General features: G+C 35.7%; 2 protein-coding genes and 1 pseudogene across 2 annotated transcripts; all 3 read right to left on the reverse strand.

The window, feature by feature from the left end:
* Positions 1 to 1056: 1056 nt before the first annotated feature.
* On the reverse strand, positions 1057 to 3584 carry LOC145164063 (uncharacterized). Its single transcript, XM_079082783.1, has 6 exons — positions 3518 to 3584; positions 3372 to 3457; positions 3147 to 3297; positions 2513 to 3039; positions 1792 to 2431; positions 1057 to 1703 (listed from the first exon to the last, which is right to left on the reverse strand). Exons 1-6 carry the CDS (start codon positions 3582 to 3584, stop codon positions 1057 to 1059), a joined length of 2118 nt encoding a protein of 705 aa, XP_078938909.1.
* A 3370-nt stretch (positions 3585 to 6954) lies between these two features.
* Positions 6955 to 8645, reverse strand: LOC145166570 (UDP-glycosyltransferase 91A1 pseudogene; annotated as a pseudogene).
* A 2935-nt stretch (positions 8646 to 11580) lies between these two features.
* Positions 11581 to 15275, reverse strand: LOC145166569 (1-deoxy-D-xylulose-5-phosphate synthase 2, chloroplastic-like). Its single transcript, XM_079085576.1, has 10 exons — positions 15084 to 15275; positions 14728 to 14892; positions 14462 to 14626; positions 14226 to 14376; positions 13866 to 14137; positions 13491 to 13764; positions 13048 to 13355; positions 12595 to 12876; positions 12097 to 12381; positions 11581 to 11960 (listed from the first exon to the last, which is right to left on the reverse strand). Exons 1-10 carry the CDS (start codon positions 15171 to 15173, stop codon positions 11805 to 11807), a joined length of 2148 nt encoding a protein of 715 aa, XP_078941702.1. The 5' UTR covers positions 15174 to 15275; the 3' UTR covers positions 11581 to 11804.
* Between the last annotated feature and the right edge of the window lie 434 nt (positions 15276 to 15709).

Raw genomic sequence — 15709 nt, forward strand, 5'->3', positions numbered from 1 at the left:
TAAAAATTAGAATACATAAAGAAATGTTAGTATAAGAAATAAAAATTGCTAGTAGTCCATAATGTCCATAATGTATAAGTTTCATTAATTCATTAGTATTATTATTATTTTAATATGATTGAGGTGTTTATAATTAATAGTGTTTTTAATAAGTAATACATACCTTGATTAAGATAGATGTGATTTTCCACTTGTTTAATAACCTTGATTAGAGCTTTCGTGCTGATAACGTGTTATGAATTAAGCGTAATTAATATAACTATAAATCAAACCAAACTAGTAAACTTTGATAAGAACTTTAATTGAGAAGAAAGAATATTTAGAGAGAATATGAAAGTTATATATCTTATAACTTGTGGTGTGTCTCATTCTTTACAATGGAGGGGTATTTATACTACAAATTTTACTAACATATAAAAAATGGCCTCCAATCAACCAACTTCTTCCAACGCAGTTGCTCCGTCCAATACTCCACATCCATGGACGATAAGAGAGGTAATGGTGGTAACACGTTGTTGGTTGAACATTTACGATGATGTAACCATGGTTAACCCTGATTGCTTAGAAGGTGATGAATGGACCCGCATAACAGCCATGTTTAACCTCTCGTTGGGAGAAGGAAAACACCGAACACAAGAAGATATTTTTGGTAAGTGGATGGATTTAAAGGAAAAAATCACATGGTTTAATCGATGGTATCATCATCTTAAAAACAGGTATCGTTATCCAAACAACGACGAAGATCTTTTAGAAATGGTTAAAGATCATTACATTTTGGAGCACGAGGGAAGTGACTTCGAGTATGAGGATGCATGGATCCTACTTAAAAATAACAAATGTTTCATGTAGAAGGCTCTTTTATGTGAAATGTCTTATGTAATGTTTCGTAAGGGTGTATCTCGATTTCTATAATGTTTTATGTTTGTGTTTTACTTTTCATGGAATAAAGGAGTTAATAAGTGGAGTACTAGATTTAATTAATAATCTCAGAAGTACTTTTTAATACAAGCAATAAAAAATTACAAATACGGGAATTCATTGCTTTCCTACATTAATCTAAGGACAATTCAAATCAAATGTACTATTGAAATCAAAAGTAGGGTACACGCTTTCGTTCTGTGACCCGCTCCCGGATACAAACTCATCAGTCATTATGCCCTTTTGTGTAGATTTTTTCCTCCCCCCAGATCCGCTCCCCGATCCCCTACCCGTACAATCGTTCCTAGTGTGTCCAAATTGACCGCTTGTAGAACATTCTTGTCGTATGGGACGCTCACCTTGCGACGGAATACGTCCAGTGTTTCTTGGCCTACCCGACTGACGTCTCTCCATTATGGGTGGCTTCACGGTCATCACATCATCGGGGATCTCCCACTCAGATGGACTTGGTAAGGGGTTCACAGACTCCTCGTAAGTTTTCCTCAATGTTTCTGTAAAGTAAGCTTTTAAAGCGAATTCCGAACAATCTTCGTAACGGTTCATTGTCAGCACTTTTATAACATGGCCACAAGGTAAGCCATCTATTTGCCACCGCCTACATGTACAGGTTCTTTGTTGGAAATCAACAATGACACTTTTGTGGTTAGAGCTTTTCACTTCAAATCTGCTATTTGAGATAGGGTACACCATCCAATTATTACAAGCATTCTTATTTGCTTGTATAATCGTTTCAGCCCATTGGGTGAGTGTTGTTTTAGTTTCAGCTAAAAAAATAGACATATTTTTTCATAAAATTATTACTACACGAGTTAAGAAAATAATCAATCAACAATGTATATAAAATATTAGTACCTGCAACATTACGTTTCTGAAAACTCCATTGTTGCATTGTTGCACGAAAATACTCAATCAACATCAATATTGGCATCTTTCTTGCAAATCGTGACATTGAATTTATCGACTCCGCACTATTTGATGTCATAAGAAAATACCGATTCCCAGGAAAATGTTCCCTGGCCCATCTTTCTGGGTTGATGTTTTGTAGGTATTCCCATACACGAATATTTACATTTTTTATTTTTTTCATCCCATTATCGAATTTTTCAATGGTATAGGCTTTGCATGTCTCCCAAAATAATGCGTGCATTGTATCGCTGCTTCCAAATTTTGCTGAAATGTTGAAATACAAATGGATACCACATATTCCATGATAGGCGTGAGGAAATATATTTGCAATTGACGTCGCTATGGATGGAGCCCTATCAGATATGATTGTAAGGTCTTCCAAGTTGCCTATACATTCACGTAGCTTTCGAAGGAACCAGGACCACGTCTCAGTACATTCACTTTTGCAAATGGCATAAGCAACAGGCATGATTTGGTTTTGACCGTCCATTGTCACTGCGAGCAACATCGTGCCTTTGAATTCACCCTTTAGGTGACCACCATCAATTATTAGGGTCGGCCTACAATATTTGATGAACGCTCGTACCTACAATTATTTTTTATTGCATTAACAAATACCAATTAGGATTCATATGTTATATTTGTTATAAAAATTAACACTGCTTACCGAGCAACCCAACGCGATAAACACGAACTCAAACCGATCATCATCGTCTACTCTTATCTGAGTAACAGTTCCTGGATTGTGCTTGACCAAGTTGTGCAGATACACTGGTAGTTTGGTGAATGAATCCTCTTTGGTACCTCTTAACATCAACAACGCATACTGTTTTGCACGCCATGCCTGTTGGTATGAGATATTGATTGGAAATTTCGAATTGATGTCCCTAACAATTTCATTGCCCCGATAAACTCCATTATAGTCTCCAGCCAATACTTCAGCGATAAAGTGGCCGAGTACCTTTTTCTTTGATTGTTGATGATTAGACTCCAAATTTGTCGCACAACATGTGTGTTGGTCAACAACTTTTGTGACTTGGAAAGCAGTAGTCGATTGGATTCCCCTTGCCCTAACCATCCATGAGCAATTTTTAACCAAACAAACAACCTCGAACCTTCCTTTGCTCGATCTGGTAGTCTTATACTGCTTACCTTGTTCCATGCATTGTCTTCCGATTGCAAGCTTGAGCAACTCTTTGTCATCAAAAATGTCTAAAACCTTAATCTCTTCACTTATATCCACCCTCTGACATGGAATGTTCACATCAGCGTTACAGGACACGAAGGCAAAGGGGGCATACCATGAAACATGGTATCTGAATAAATAAGCTTAGATTCGTCATCTAATTCTTCTCTGTTAGAATCACTATCTAGGCCGGATATATCCAACTTGTCACAATCCGCAAACTCGCCATATCCTTTTAGTTCACCATCATGCAAAAACGGAACTTCCTGTTTTCCAAATTCATTACCAACCTTATTCACCACGGCTACTGCTTTTTTTTTTTGTCAAATGATTCATTTACACCAACATCATTAACATATGCACCAACATCATTATCACCGATATACTTATAATTCTCCGGTGTAACATACATAATCGGTTCTGGCACTACATTTACATTTTCAGCAACACTATGATATTGACTTTTACTTGGACTTTTAAAATTACCTATTGGGTTGTTGCTCCCTTTTCCACTTGATAAATTTGCTGCAGATGCCTTTCCTCTATCATCCATTTCGTTCGGCTAAACGCCTTCTTCAACCACCACATACACAGACACATATTTATCTCCAACGCCATTTATTACCTTTATCAGCTTTCTAATATCACGATCATCAACAATACCACAATAATAGAGTTGTTCTGGATGTTGATAGTCCAAACTAACTTTTGATTATTCGGGAAGACCCATCTTGCACTTGACCAACTGAACAAATTCGGTGAACGTTGTGTTTTCGTAAAATTCAACACCTAAATAAAACATTCTCGGATTGTATCCCAGTGGCCAAACATATGATAATTGGGAATTAACAAACTCCCATCTTCCATCCGTAATGAGCAATACAAAATACTCGTTACAACTCATTATCTTAATTTTGAGGATTAAGAAGCTAGAGAGAATAAACTTTCCAAAAATATAAAATACTAAATATATATAAGATAAGTTGAAAACAATAGTCAACTCTGACGAAAAAGTAGTCAAGTTTAACAAAAAAGTAGTCAAATTTAGCAACAATGTAGTCAACTTTACCCAAAAAGTAGTCTACTCTTTCCGTCAGAGTTGACTACTGTTAAAATTAAAATAAAATAATTCAAACCAAAATAATTGTTAAAGTTATTGTACATATTATAAACACTCTTTTTTATACTCTATATTACAAAAAAATAATAAAAAAAAATTTAAAAAAATAAAAAATTAAAACCGTAGTTTTTTGGCCAAAATAGTAGATAAAACCCCCAAAATAGTAGATAAAACCCCTAAAAAAAAACCGTAGTTTTTTTTGTGAAAACCGTAGCCTACGGTTTGGGAAACCGTAGGTTTTAAAAAACCTACGGTTTTGAATGTCAAAAATGAAAATTTTTTTTTATACAAAACGCGAAACAGTAGACGAAATTACGAAACAGTAGGCGAATTTCGAAACCTACGGTTTCGTGGGCTATTTTTGGCCATTGCTAATTTTTGGCTAAAAATTGTTAATTACCCCCTTAATTTGGCTAGATTAGTAATTACCCCTAAAAACAAAACAATTCTTTTATTTATGGGGTAATTACTAATCTAGCCAAATTAAGGGGGTAATTAACAATTTAACCAAAAATTAGCAAATGGCCAAAAATAGCCCACGAAACCGTAGGTTTCAAAATTCGTCTACTGTTTCGCCATTTCGTCTACTGTTTCGCGTTTTGTATATATATATTTTTTTTCATTTTTAACATTCATAACCGTAGGTATTTTAAAACCTACGGTTTCCCAAACCGTAGGCTACGGTTTTCGCAAAAAAAACTACTTTTTTTTTTGGAGTGGGTTTATCTACTATTTTGGGGGTTTTATCTACTATTTTGGCCAAAAAACTACGGTTTTAATTTTTTTTTTTAAAAAAAAAAATTTATTACTTTTTTTGTAATATAGAGTATAAAAAAGAGTGTTTTTAATATGTACAATAACTTTATCATTAAGCTCCTTTCCCAAAAAACCTTGATTGAGGATATATAGCAAAATGGCACGAACACCGTCTTGAGCCGATATGTCATTGAACCGTTAATTCAAGATAAGGAGCTCTAAATCTTCTACAACTAAAGAAGTGTCTGTGCGATATGGGAAGACTCTGGACCGAAATGTATTTTCACCATAACCGTGTTTATACATGGTTGAAAATTCGATCATTGAGTTAGGACACCGACCCATGTAAAGTCCGGTCACTAGACAAAACTCCTCCGGCCCAAATGATAGCGTACGTCTAGAAAACCTAAAATATAGGCGTTCAGCTGCGTCCGTTTCAGCAGTAGGACGCAACATATGCAGTAACAGCCCATGAATAAGAAGTCCATCTCCGGACTGAGCTGGTAAGTCCAACAAGTAACCGAAGCTAGTTGTTGAAAACAGATCGCGCACGGGTCCGTTCAAGCGACTCAAAACTTCATGCAATTTATGGCATGAAGCTTTGACAGATAAGTGACCCATCATCGATTTGTTTGGAAGCTACAAAATTAAATAAACATTAAGGTTAAATAAAGTTTTATAAAACTAAAAATACTGATAAACAATTAGAGAAAACACACAATATAAGAATTAATCATTTCATATATTCTATTTACTTTGTATGAAATACCAAAGGAAATTAATTGACTACATTTTTTTTATATTTTCTATACTACTAGTATACCAAATTTAGCATTGTACTTTCAAAATGGTGTGACATTAACATATTTTATAACAAACCCGAAAGTAGCAAAACACAATGTTATTTTATCAATACAATATACTTCAAAATATCTACAAATTATATAAATAAAAACATTTTCAAATCAATAGTACATTGCTAATGTATGCTATAATTGAGACATAGAAAATAACATCATTTTAAACAACATGCAAACATTGAATCATAACATACATATAAGGGGGTACAATCCTAAAAAATACGTTTAAAAATAACTTTCTTTTGAAAAATAATTAAAAATATATATATATAAAAACATAGGTTATTTTTTTTCCAACAAAAAATAATATATATATATATATATATATATATATATATATATATATATATATATATAAAAGGGGATACAAATTATATAAATAAAAACATTTCCAAATCAATAGTACAATTTTTTTTTGCCAACAAAAAATCATAAAATACATAAAAGGGGTGCAAATGTTTATTAGTTATTTAAAAAAAAAAATTACAAAACTGTAGGTTTTTGGGAAACGTACGGTGTACAAGTGTTTACTGCACAAAATGTGCAGTAAATGCTTGTACACCGTAGGTTTCCATAAAACCTACGGTTTCGTTTTTTTTTTTTTAAATACACGATTACAAAATTAACATAATTCCGATCCCATTGAATCGATTTTAAAAAAAAACGAAAAAAAATAATAATTTCCGTACGGTTCATACGAAACCGTAGGTGTACAAGTCGACAATGCACAATCTGTGCATTGGGAACTTGTACACCGTAGGTTTCGTATGAAACCTACGGTTTTATATTTTTTTTTTTTTCGTTTTTTTTCAAAAAAAATTTAACCAGATATATAAAACCTACTTCTAATCACAAATACGGTAAAATTTTGATGAAAAGTAGACAAATCTGGTTGTTCTTCGGGTGCTCCATTGAGAGAAAAAAGTAGGCAAAACAAAAAAAAAACAATAGAAAAAATGACCTAATCTGAAAAAAATTTCTTTATATACTTTGGGCTAATGGGCCACGAAAAAGTAAACGAGCCCATGAAACAGTAGCCAATTAGCACAAAATAATAGTTTTCTCAATAAAATAGCAGTCAACCGCGTTGACCGTAGTCAACCCTAAGTTGACTACGGTTTTATGGGCTATTTTTGGCTAATTGGTATATTTTGGCTTTGTTTTGATAGGTGATTAAGAAAAATGGGTAGATTAGTAATTTTCCCTTTATTTATTTAGTATAGAAAGATTATACACTTGATAAGTTGATATGACCGACAGTGTTTAGATTCTAACGGTCAATAGTTATTTCACGGACCTACGAAACCAAACTATAATTTCAAAGACTTTTGAAAAAATTGCAGCACCTCATCCAAACTCTTGTCTTGAATATCTCTGCCACCAAACATCGACATCATCTCTTTGGCTTTGTCTCTATACATCTTCCCTTCTTCTTTCACCATCACTAGACTCAGTGAGTCAGCCAACGATTCTGGCGTAAACGACCCATCCAACTCATCCCTAGGAACCATATACGCCATCTTTTTCTCCACCAAATAACTTGCAATCACACCTTGGTCTATTACGAAAGGCAACAATACGAGTGGCTTACCGAGTTGAAGCCCTTCCACCACCGAACTCATGCCTGAGTGAATCAGCAACCCACCCACCGATTCATGACTAAATATTTTAAATTGTGGTGCCCACTCTCTACACACCACCCCACGTCCACGTGTCCGCTCCTCAAACCCACGTGGCAACTCGATTACCTCGTCATCTGATGACCCACGCCGATCGATTAACACCCAGTAAAAGGGTAGTCCACACAATTCTAACCCTAAAGCCAACTGAGTTAACTCGTATTGATTCGGTTTCGTTTCTGTTCCAAAAGCAATGTAAACAACCGAGCCTTTCTCATGCTTGTCCAGCCACTCTTTCGTTTCCCCCCAGCATGCATGGTCGTCTGCCACCGCTGCCGGTAACAGCCCGGCCGGAAGGATAGGTTTTCGGTAAAGTTTCTTCAGGAGATTCAGCCACTCCGGCTCAAAATCAGAACTACTTCTCACAATCACGGCGTCGCAGCCGATGACGGTGGCTCCAAGACGATAACCATCCTTGATGTTTTCATCGTCGCCAGTCAAGTTTTGAAGTGATCTGGTGATCTGAAAAGGAGATGGCTGAACTTCGGTTTCGAATGTAACCCACCTTGGTTGGCTCATTAACTGTTGTTCCACCGACTGGTCATCATCGCCGTACATCAACACCTCCGGGGAACCCGCGAAACCAAGCATTACCGCCGGAAAAACACTAAAATAAGCTGTGAGGACGCCATGTTCCGCCGCTAGGGGCCCCAACCAATAAGTAACAAAGTCACAGATGATCCAATCTGGGGATGAGGTTTCGAGGAAATCTGTGATGGGTTTTTTGAGGCCATCGCATGCCATTTTGAGGTACTTAACCTTATTGAAAGGTAAATCTTTTGTGGATTCGGCGTTTTCTGGGAGATTTTCAACTTTTGGTATATCGATTTTGATGAAGTTGATGAGAGGAGTTAAGGTTGATGGGATTTGAGGAAGACGGTGGATGTTTCGAGGAGTTGAAATGAATGAAATCTTATGGCCTTTGGTGGCCATAAGTTTTGCTAGCTCAAGAAATGGAATAATGTGGCCAAAGGCCAGCCATGGGAGCATTGCTATGTGAAGCTTACGATCGCCATTTTCGGCCATGGAGATCACTGGCTGCTTCTGAGCAACTAGGAGGTGAAGATACGAGTGTTTCCTATCAGTATCACTGTTACATATATACTTGGCAAAAACATAATTGAAGACATTAATTTTGATGTAATATCTAACATAAATTGCATCATATTTCATATATTATTTGAGAAATCATATTTTAATTTCAAATGCCTTAGATATGAGTTTATAGTTGCAAAATGTATGTGGTTGTTGGAGCACTCACTCTAAAACATAAATGATTATTTAAAGTTCATAAATGTTTTAAGTGATGAAATTTTTGAGAATGCAAAATAGAGGTTGGGACAATAGATGGACCGCTTTACATACGTAGGTAAAACCATTTCACATGGCATGGACCGCACGTATCTTTAATGGTTCCTGCAAATTTTGTCCATTGAAAAAACATTTTAAAACTGATTTTTACATACAATAGTTTTTTAAACTAATAGTTTGTTGTGTAATTTTTTAACCTAATAGTTTGTCGTGTTTTACAAAACTTGTGTTTGCCAGATTAACTGAAATATTAATTTTTGTTATTACAGAAGGCCCGGTGTGTAAACCCCACCACATAGAGAGGTGTAACGATTCGATTTGCAACCATTTTATAAGGTTTAGCCGTGCTTGTTTGTCTTCTCACTTGTTGTATTGTGATAAATAAGAGATTATATAAAAGATTTGTTACGATTGAAAAGAAAATAAATAAAACGGTCGGTGATCGTACTACAGAAAAATATTATAACTTGGTTTTAATTATTTTTATGATAGTTACATTTTTATTAGTTTTGTATTTATTAATATGTTTTTATTAATTTAATTATTTATTAAATTATGGTAATTTAAAAAAAGTAATAATAAAGGAAATGAAGGGTGATTATTTCTTAGGTTTTGAAATGTGAAAGAGTGATGGAAAACGAGGAGTCGGTGTATAAAAAAGTGAAAGGTGAAATGTGAAATGTTAGGTTGTGTTTGGCACCCCACAGCTAGCTAATAAGTTGGTTTATTTTTCGAGTTTTTCTATTTTGTCGTGTTTGGCAAGTCAAAAAATAATTTATAAACTAGCTTTTTAAAAAGCTACTTAGACTAACTTTTTAAGAGTTTTTATAAAACTTTCCAAATATACCCCTTAATTAATTATAGAAACACATTCTCTTAAATGTCATTTTATGTATTTTATATATTTCAACTAGTTTTACCGAACATTATTTTTTATCAGCTAGCTTTTCAATTATCAGCTAGCTTTCGATTTAACAACTAGCTTTTTAGCTATCGGCTAGCTTTTCAGCTAACAGATAGTTTTTCAGCTAGTACGCCAAACATAGCCTTAGTACACCCTTCAACAAAAAGCTAGATGATAAATATCAAAAGATATATTTATAAATATAATTAAAACTAACATAATAGTATACTAACATTATTAAAATAAAGCACAAATTTTATAATATTAAAAATAAATCACAAATTTTATAATATTAAACTGATTAGTAGGAGTGAACTAAATGGAATTGAAGAAGTGATGTTGGAATTGAAGAAGTGATGTTGACGGGGAGGGCGAAAACATCGTCTACACCACTTGTGGTGTAGGGAAAAAGAAGGAAAGCATAGTGAATATCCACCGCTAATCTCAAACTCTTATCTTTCCTCTCTCCTCTTAATTTCTCACGACTCTTATAATGACGTTATTTTTTTTTAAATCAAACTATAAATAACCATTTAAACTTTTCATTTTTTTCACATTATTCTTCTTTCAACTTTCTATTTTAAGTTTCTCTTAAATGAATCCTCGCAAGTAAAAAACATTTTTGTACCGAAACAAACGGCCTACGGGTTCACAAGAGCCATCTCTTGGATCAATTCCCGCCAACCTCGCAATTCCAACCTCCGTTTCAGCAACAATACTCACAAATGCTGACACCACCTCTTAACACAAATTTTGACTCTCAAATTTCTTCGATACAAATTTCATTTCAAACACAATATTGTAAAATCGGAGATGACAAATTTCATCAACGATTTTGTATTACTGAACACACAATTTAACAAGTCACCACTAGTAGAAACAAACCCCCGAGAACCAATGCGGAAAATACAAGTTGGGGCCCAAGAAACATGTGTATGTGTGTATGCATGGGTGTGGGTGTGGGTGTGCTGATGGGATGGGGATAGAGTAGGGGTATATGTGTGTAGGTTGGGGTCAGGGGCGGACGTAGGTAATTGGCATAGGGGCGGACGTAGGTAATTGACATAGGTAGCACGTGCTACCCTCAATGTCTTCCGATAAATGTTCAAAATATTGAATTTTATTTATGCATGCTGAGATTAAATAGGTGTAACTTCTAGACTGAATCAAAAGTCCAAAGTCTAATTAATTATCCCATTATTTACTAAATCAAAAGTCCAATTTAATAGCACATTACCTTGGTGAATCAACTAGGCTTGTTGCCTTCGTCCCACGCATACTCCAACAACAAAGGAAAAAATCGGTTCTAATTATCTTATTATACTTTTCCATATATTTTTTGGTGCTACCCATAACAAAATTCTATGAGTCTACCGCTGGTGGGGGAGGTGGGGTAGCAGTAGGTGGGTGTGTGGAGAGAATGATAATTCAAGTTGATTCGATGAATCATGGTAAAAATAAAAAGAATGTGAAAATGTATTTTTGTCTTTTTAATGAAACATAAATAACTGAATCTAAAATATTTGCCCTTAGCCAAAGAATGACCAATTCCTATTAGTGTTCTTAAGAACAAAATAGAGAAAACCTTTGAAACTTAAAACAAATTTAATTGTGAGAGGATCAATATTCTTGGTCATGTTTATTCACTATTTTCCTTAAATGAATCATCCATCTATCGGATTAGGAATGGCTTTTGGTTTAGACAAAATGACCTAAAGAACATCCTACTTAGTCTGCATACTATAAGAGACGGAATTTTCCGTTGAAAACAGACGAAGTTGAGGACCATAAGAGAATGCCTTGAAGACCATAATTTGGATTTTGTGTCAGCTTGAGTGCTTCAAGTTGGGATCATTCACACTATTTATAATATAATATAACTTTCGGCCATTCTTTTAGAACCCAAAAACAACAATAACTATAGAAAAATCCCCTCCCATCTTTCTTCCCTAAATATATTTTCACTGATCTTGCACAATCCTCTATTGTTGGTGAAATTATGTAATACATTACTACATTTTTAAAGGAGAAAAACAACATATATATGCACAAACTGTTACTATCCCTCAGTTTCCTGATTTCAACTCTAAACACCTGAAACATATTTGTATAATTAATTAGACAGTTGGATCTTGGTCTTCGTCTACATGATTGTCTTGTACTGAAATGCTTCTTTAGGCTTTCCCACAAGTGATAAAACCGTTGAACATATGTGTTTTGAAGAAAGACCAGCTTCTTCAAGTTGATCTTGTGGTGCTCCATGATCAATGTATCTATCAGGAAGAGTCATTGCTCTTAGCTGCAAATTAACATCCCATAAACAAAGTTAGCCTTTTTTTTTTTATCAAGTGTCACCCGAATAAAGTGTTAAACAATGTCTAAAATGGTATGGATAAAGTGATGTCTATCTAACAATGTCTAAAAATGTTGTTTACCTTGAGTTTTCCATCTAAAATGCCATTCAAACTCAGAAAATGGGCAACATGTGATCCAAATCCACCAATTGAGCCTTCCTCTACTGTAAGCAAGATTTCATGTTCATTGGCCAATCTTTTGATCAACTCTGCATCCAACGGTTTGCAAAACCGTGCATCTGCAACTGTTACAGACACTTTATGGTCTTGAAGCAAGCTAGCAGCACCTAAACATTGTTGGATTATCGAACCATATCCCAAAATCGCAACTCTAGTTCCTTCCAATAGTATTCTCCCCTTACCAATCTGTTCATATGTCAAATAGTCAAAGTCAAATAAACTATTTTCAAGATTCAAATCGACACCAAATTTTTACAAAACCAACGTCACCATTTATTTGATTTTGTCGTTGGCTATAAATTTCAATTCGGGTACGAATCTTTTTCTCAAAAAGATTGAAAATTCTATATCAATTTTTAAATTGAAAAGTAACTTGTTTGACCTAAAAAGTCAAAGTACCTCGATGGGAACTCCTTTGTTGTTAGGAGGAAGAGGTACACCAATGCCATTTCCTCTCGGGAATCTGAAGCAACTTGGCCTGTCATCAATGGCTGCAGCCGTGGCAACCATGTTTATGAGCTCGGCTTCATCTGATGGAGCCATCACCACCATGTTTGGTAGACATGCCATGTAAGCAATGTCAAATGCTCCACAATGTGTGGGCCCATCTGCCCCCACTAATCCGGCTCTATCCATCGCAAATCGTACCGGTAACTTTTGAAGATCAACATCATGCACCACCTAACATTATTCCATCAATTTATTAGTTATCCGTCAGAGTCTAAAAATCTGACTGGTTGACTGGACTGGACAATACTGAACAAACTTTTGCATCTGTCCCATCTACAAAGATGGGACAGATGTTAGACTGTCATCTGTCCAGTCTAATGAAAGTGAGAATTGAGTGCTCACTTGATCATATCCCCGTTGTAAAAACGAAGAATAGATAGCACAAAACGGCTTAAGACCCTCGGTTGCTAACCCTGCTGCAAAAGTAACCGCATGTTGCTCCGCGATACCCACATCAAAACATCTATCCGGAAACTTTTTTTGAAAATAATTGAGCCCGGTCCCACCTCCCATGGCTGCATGTATCGCGACCACTTTATTGTCCACCTCAGCTTCTTTTATTAAAGCTTCCGCAAAATATTGCGTATATGAAAGTGTCGGGGATTTCGTCTTAAATTGCTTTCCCGTTTCCACATCAAACTTCACCACTCCTAAAATCAGAACAAAACTTTTCAGATACCGTAAAAAAAAAAGTTATTATTCCAGCAACCCCTGAGCTATACTTTCTGTTGAGCTGTTGAGCTTACCCACACTGTCTGATAATGTAATAATGTGATAATGTTTACCGTGCATTCTGTCGGCTGCGGCTTCTGCAGGAGGGTAACCCTTTCCTTTCTCGGTGACAATATGAATAAGAACAGGCCCAGGTGCAGGCATTGACTTGACTTTTTCAAAAATGGTGACTAGATCTTCAACATTGTGTCCATCAACTGGGCCAATATAGTATAACCCGAGCTCCTCAAACAATGTCGACCCACTAGCGCTAATCATACCCCTCGCATACTCATCCACCTTCGCTGCAACTTCATGGGCTTGAGGTCCGATATGCTTCGTGATACTCTGTTCACGAATCAAGAAATTTAGATTCACGAATTCTTACTAGATTGCAGAATCAATCGATTAATCAATGGCGAAATTTAATCGATTAGTCAATTAATTACCTTTGCAGCTTCACGAAGCTTACGGAATTTGGGACTTGCTTGGAGTTTAGCTAAAGTGCTACTAAGAGCTCCGACAGGTGTTGCAGGTCCATCTAATGTGGCTGTGGGTAAAGAGACTTGTTTGTTGTCGTTTAGCACGACGATCAGATTTGAATCGAGGAATCCTGCGTTGTTCATGGCTTCGTATGCTTGTCCAGCTGTCATGGCGCCATCGCCAATTACAGAGATCACATTGTTGTTCTTCCCCAATAGATCTCTTCCAACAGCCATACCTATTGAATCGATTCCAAATTCACCATTTATGATTTATGATTTATCCCCAATAAGGAAAAGTTCATTTTTTTTGGGAATCAGACATACCTAGGCCGGCGGAGATGCTGGTGGAGCTATGTCCGGCGCCAAAAGCATCATAAACACTCTCGTCTCGTTTTGGAAAACCTGCAAGTCCTGAAGTTTTTCTTATGGTGTTCATCTTCGACCTTCTTCCTGTAAGAATCTTATGTGGGTATGCCTGTTTTTACAGAAAGGTAAACGTTAAGATCAAATAATACTCAAAAATCAACTCCAATTTGAAAAAGAAATAGTAATAATTTCACCTGGTGGCCTACATCCCATATGATTCTGTCATCTGGGGTGTTGAAAACGTGGTGTAAAGCTACAGCCAATTCAACAACTCCTAAACTTGAACTTAAATGGCCACCGGTTTTTGCCACTGAATATACGATGTCCACTCTCAACTCCGCCGCTAGCTGTTCGAGATCCTGAAAAAACAATGAAATATGCGCAGTGTACAAGTTAGAGATGCAGTAACTGACTGGGAAGAAGTGACGAACAACTATAGTATTCTTATCAGTTATCAAACCTGTGTTGAGAGGTTTTTCATGTGCGCCGGAAAATTGATGGTGTCCAGCAATGGTGTCGTCGGTTTTTCGCCGGAGAAATCGATCTTCCACCGGTTTTTGTCTTTAGTGATCGTCATCTTCGCATCTTCAGCATCTGAACCAGTAGCTGAAGCTTTCACCCGGAACTGTAAAAACAAACATATTTCCATTTTTAGCAAAGTTCATCCCGAAATCAGCTATTCGACATTAGATCCCAATATTTTGTAGAGGAAATTCAAGCATTTAAGCTAAAACACGAGCAAAAGGGAGCTTTCAGTTTTGCATAATTCATGAAAAGCATGGAATTGAAAAAGAAAACGATCAAAGGACGTGTGACCTGTTTTCTTGAGGATTTGCAGAGCCTTGGAGCTGTTAGACATGGGGATGAAGAGAGTTGCAGTTTCATAAAAGACCCTGTAACAGCCATGTCTGATCAAGAGAGAGAAAGAGAGAGGGAGAGAAAGAAGAAGAAGAGGAAGAGGAGGAGGGAGTTACATGGAGAGTTCAAACAGGGGACAAAATTTATAATCAAGGTGGGTTGGGTGGAGATGTGAATGTAACATAAAATATGCTTTACTATCACCTCTCTTTCATAAATTTTCATATATTTTATTGGTATGGTTACAAAGATACCAACATATGATTTGTCAATTAGTTAATGATTTTTATAATAAATTTAAAATTAAGATAATCCAATTTAAAAATTTTATATGAGATTATAAGCTTACATGCCAAAAATACGTTAATCATCCTGAATTAGTTAATCTATTAATAGAATACTTGTAATTAAATTACCAAAATCTTATAACAATATGTTTTTATGATGTCATCGATGCAATATAGCATCGATTTATGAATCGTTTTATGCCGTATAAATCAAGTGGGGGTGCACAAATTCTCATTATGCACAGATATAAAGTTAATGCTCAACTTAGATTTTGTATAATGCCTCTTTACGATTTT

This window comes from Lactuca virosa, chromosome 3 (assembly GCF_052849685.1).
Source record: "Lactuca virosa cultivar CGN04683 chromosome 3, Lactuca_virosa_CGN04683_v6, whole genome shotgun sequence".
Taxonomy (NCBI): domain Eukaryota; kingdom Viridiplantae; phylum Streptophyta; class Magnoliopsida; order Asterales; family Asteraceae; genus Lactuca; species Lactuca virosa.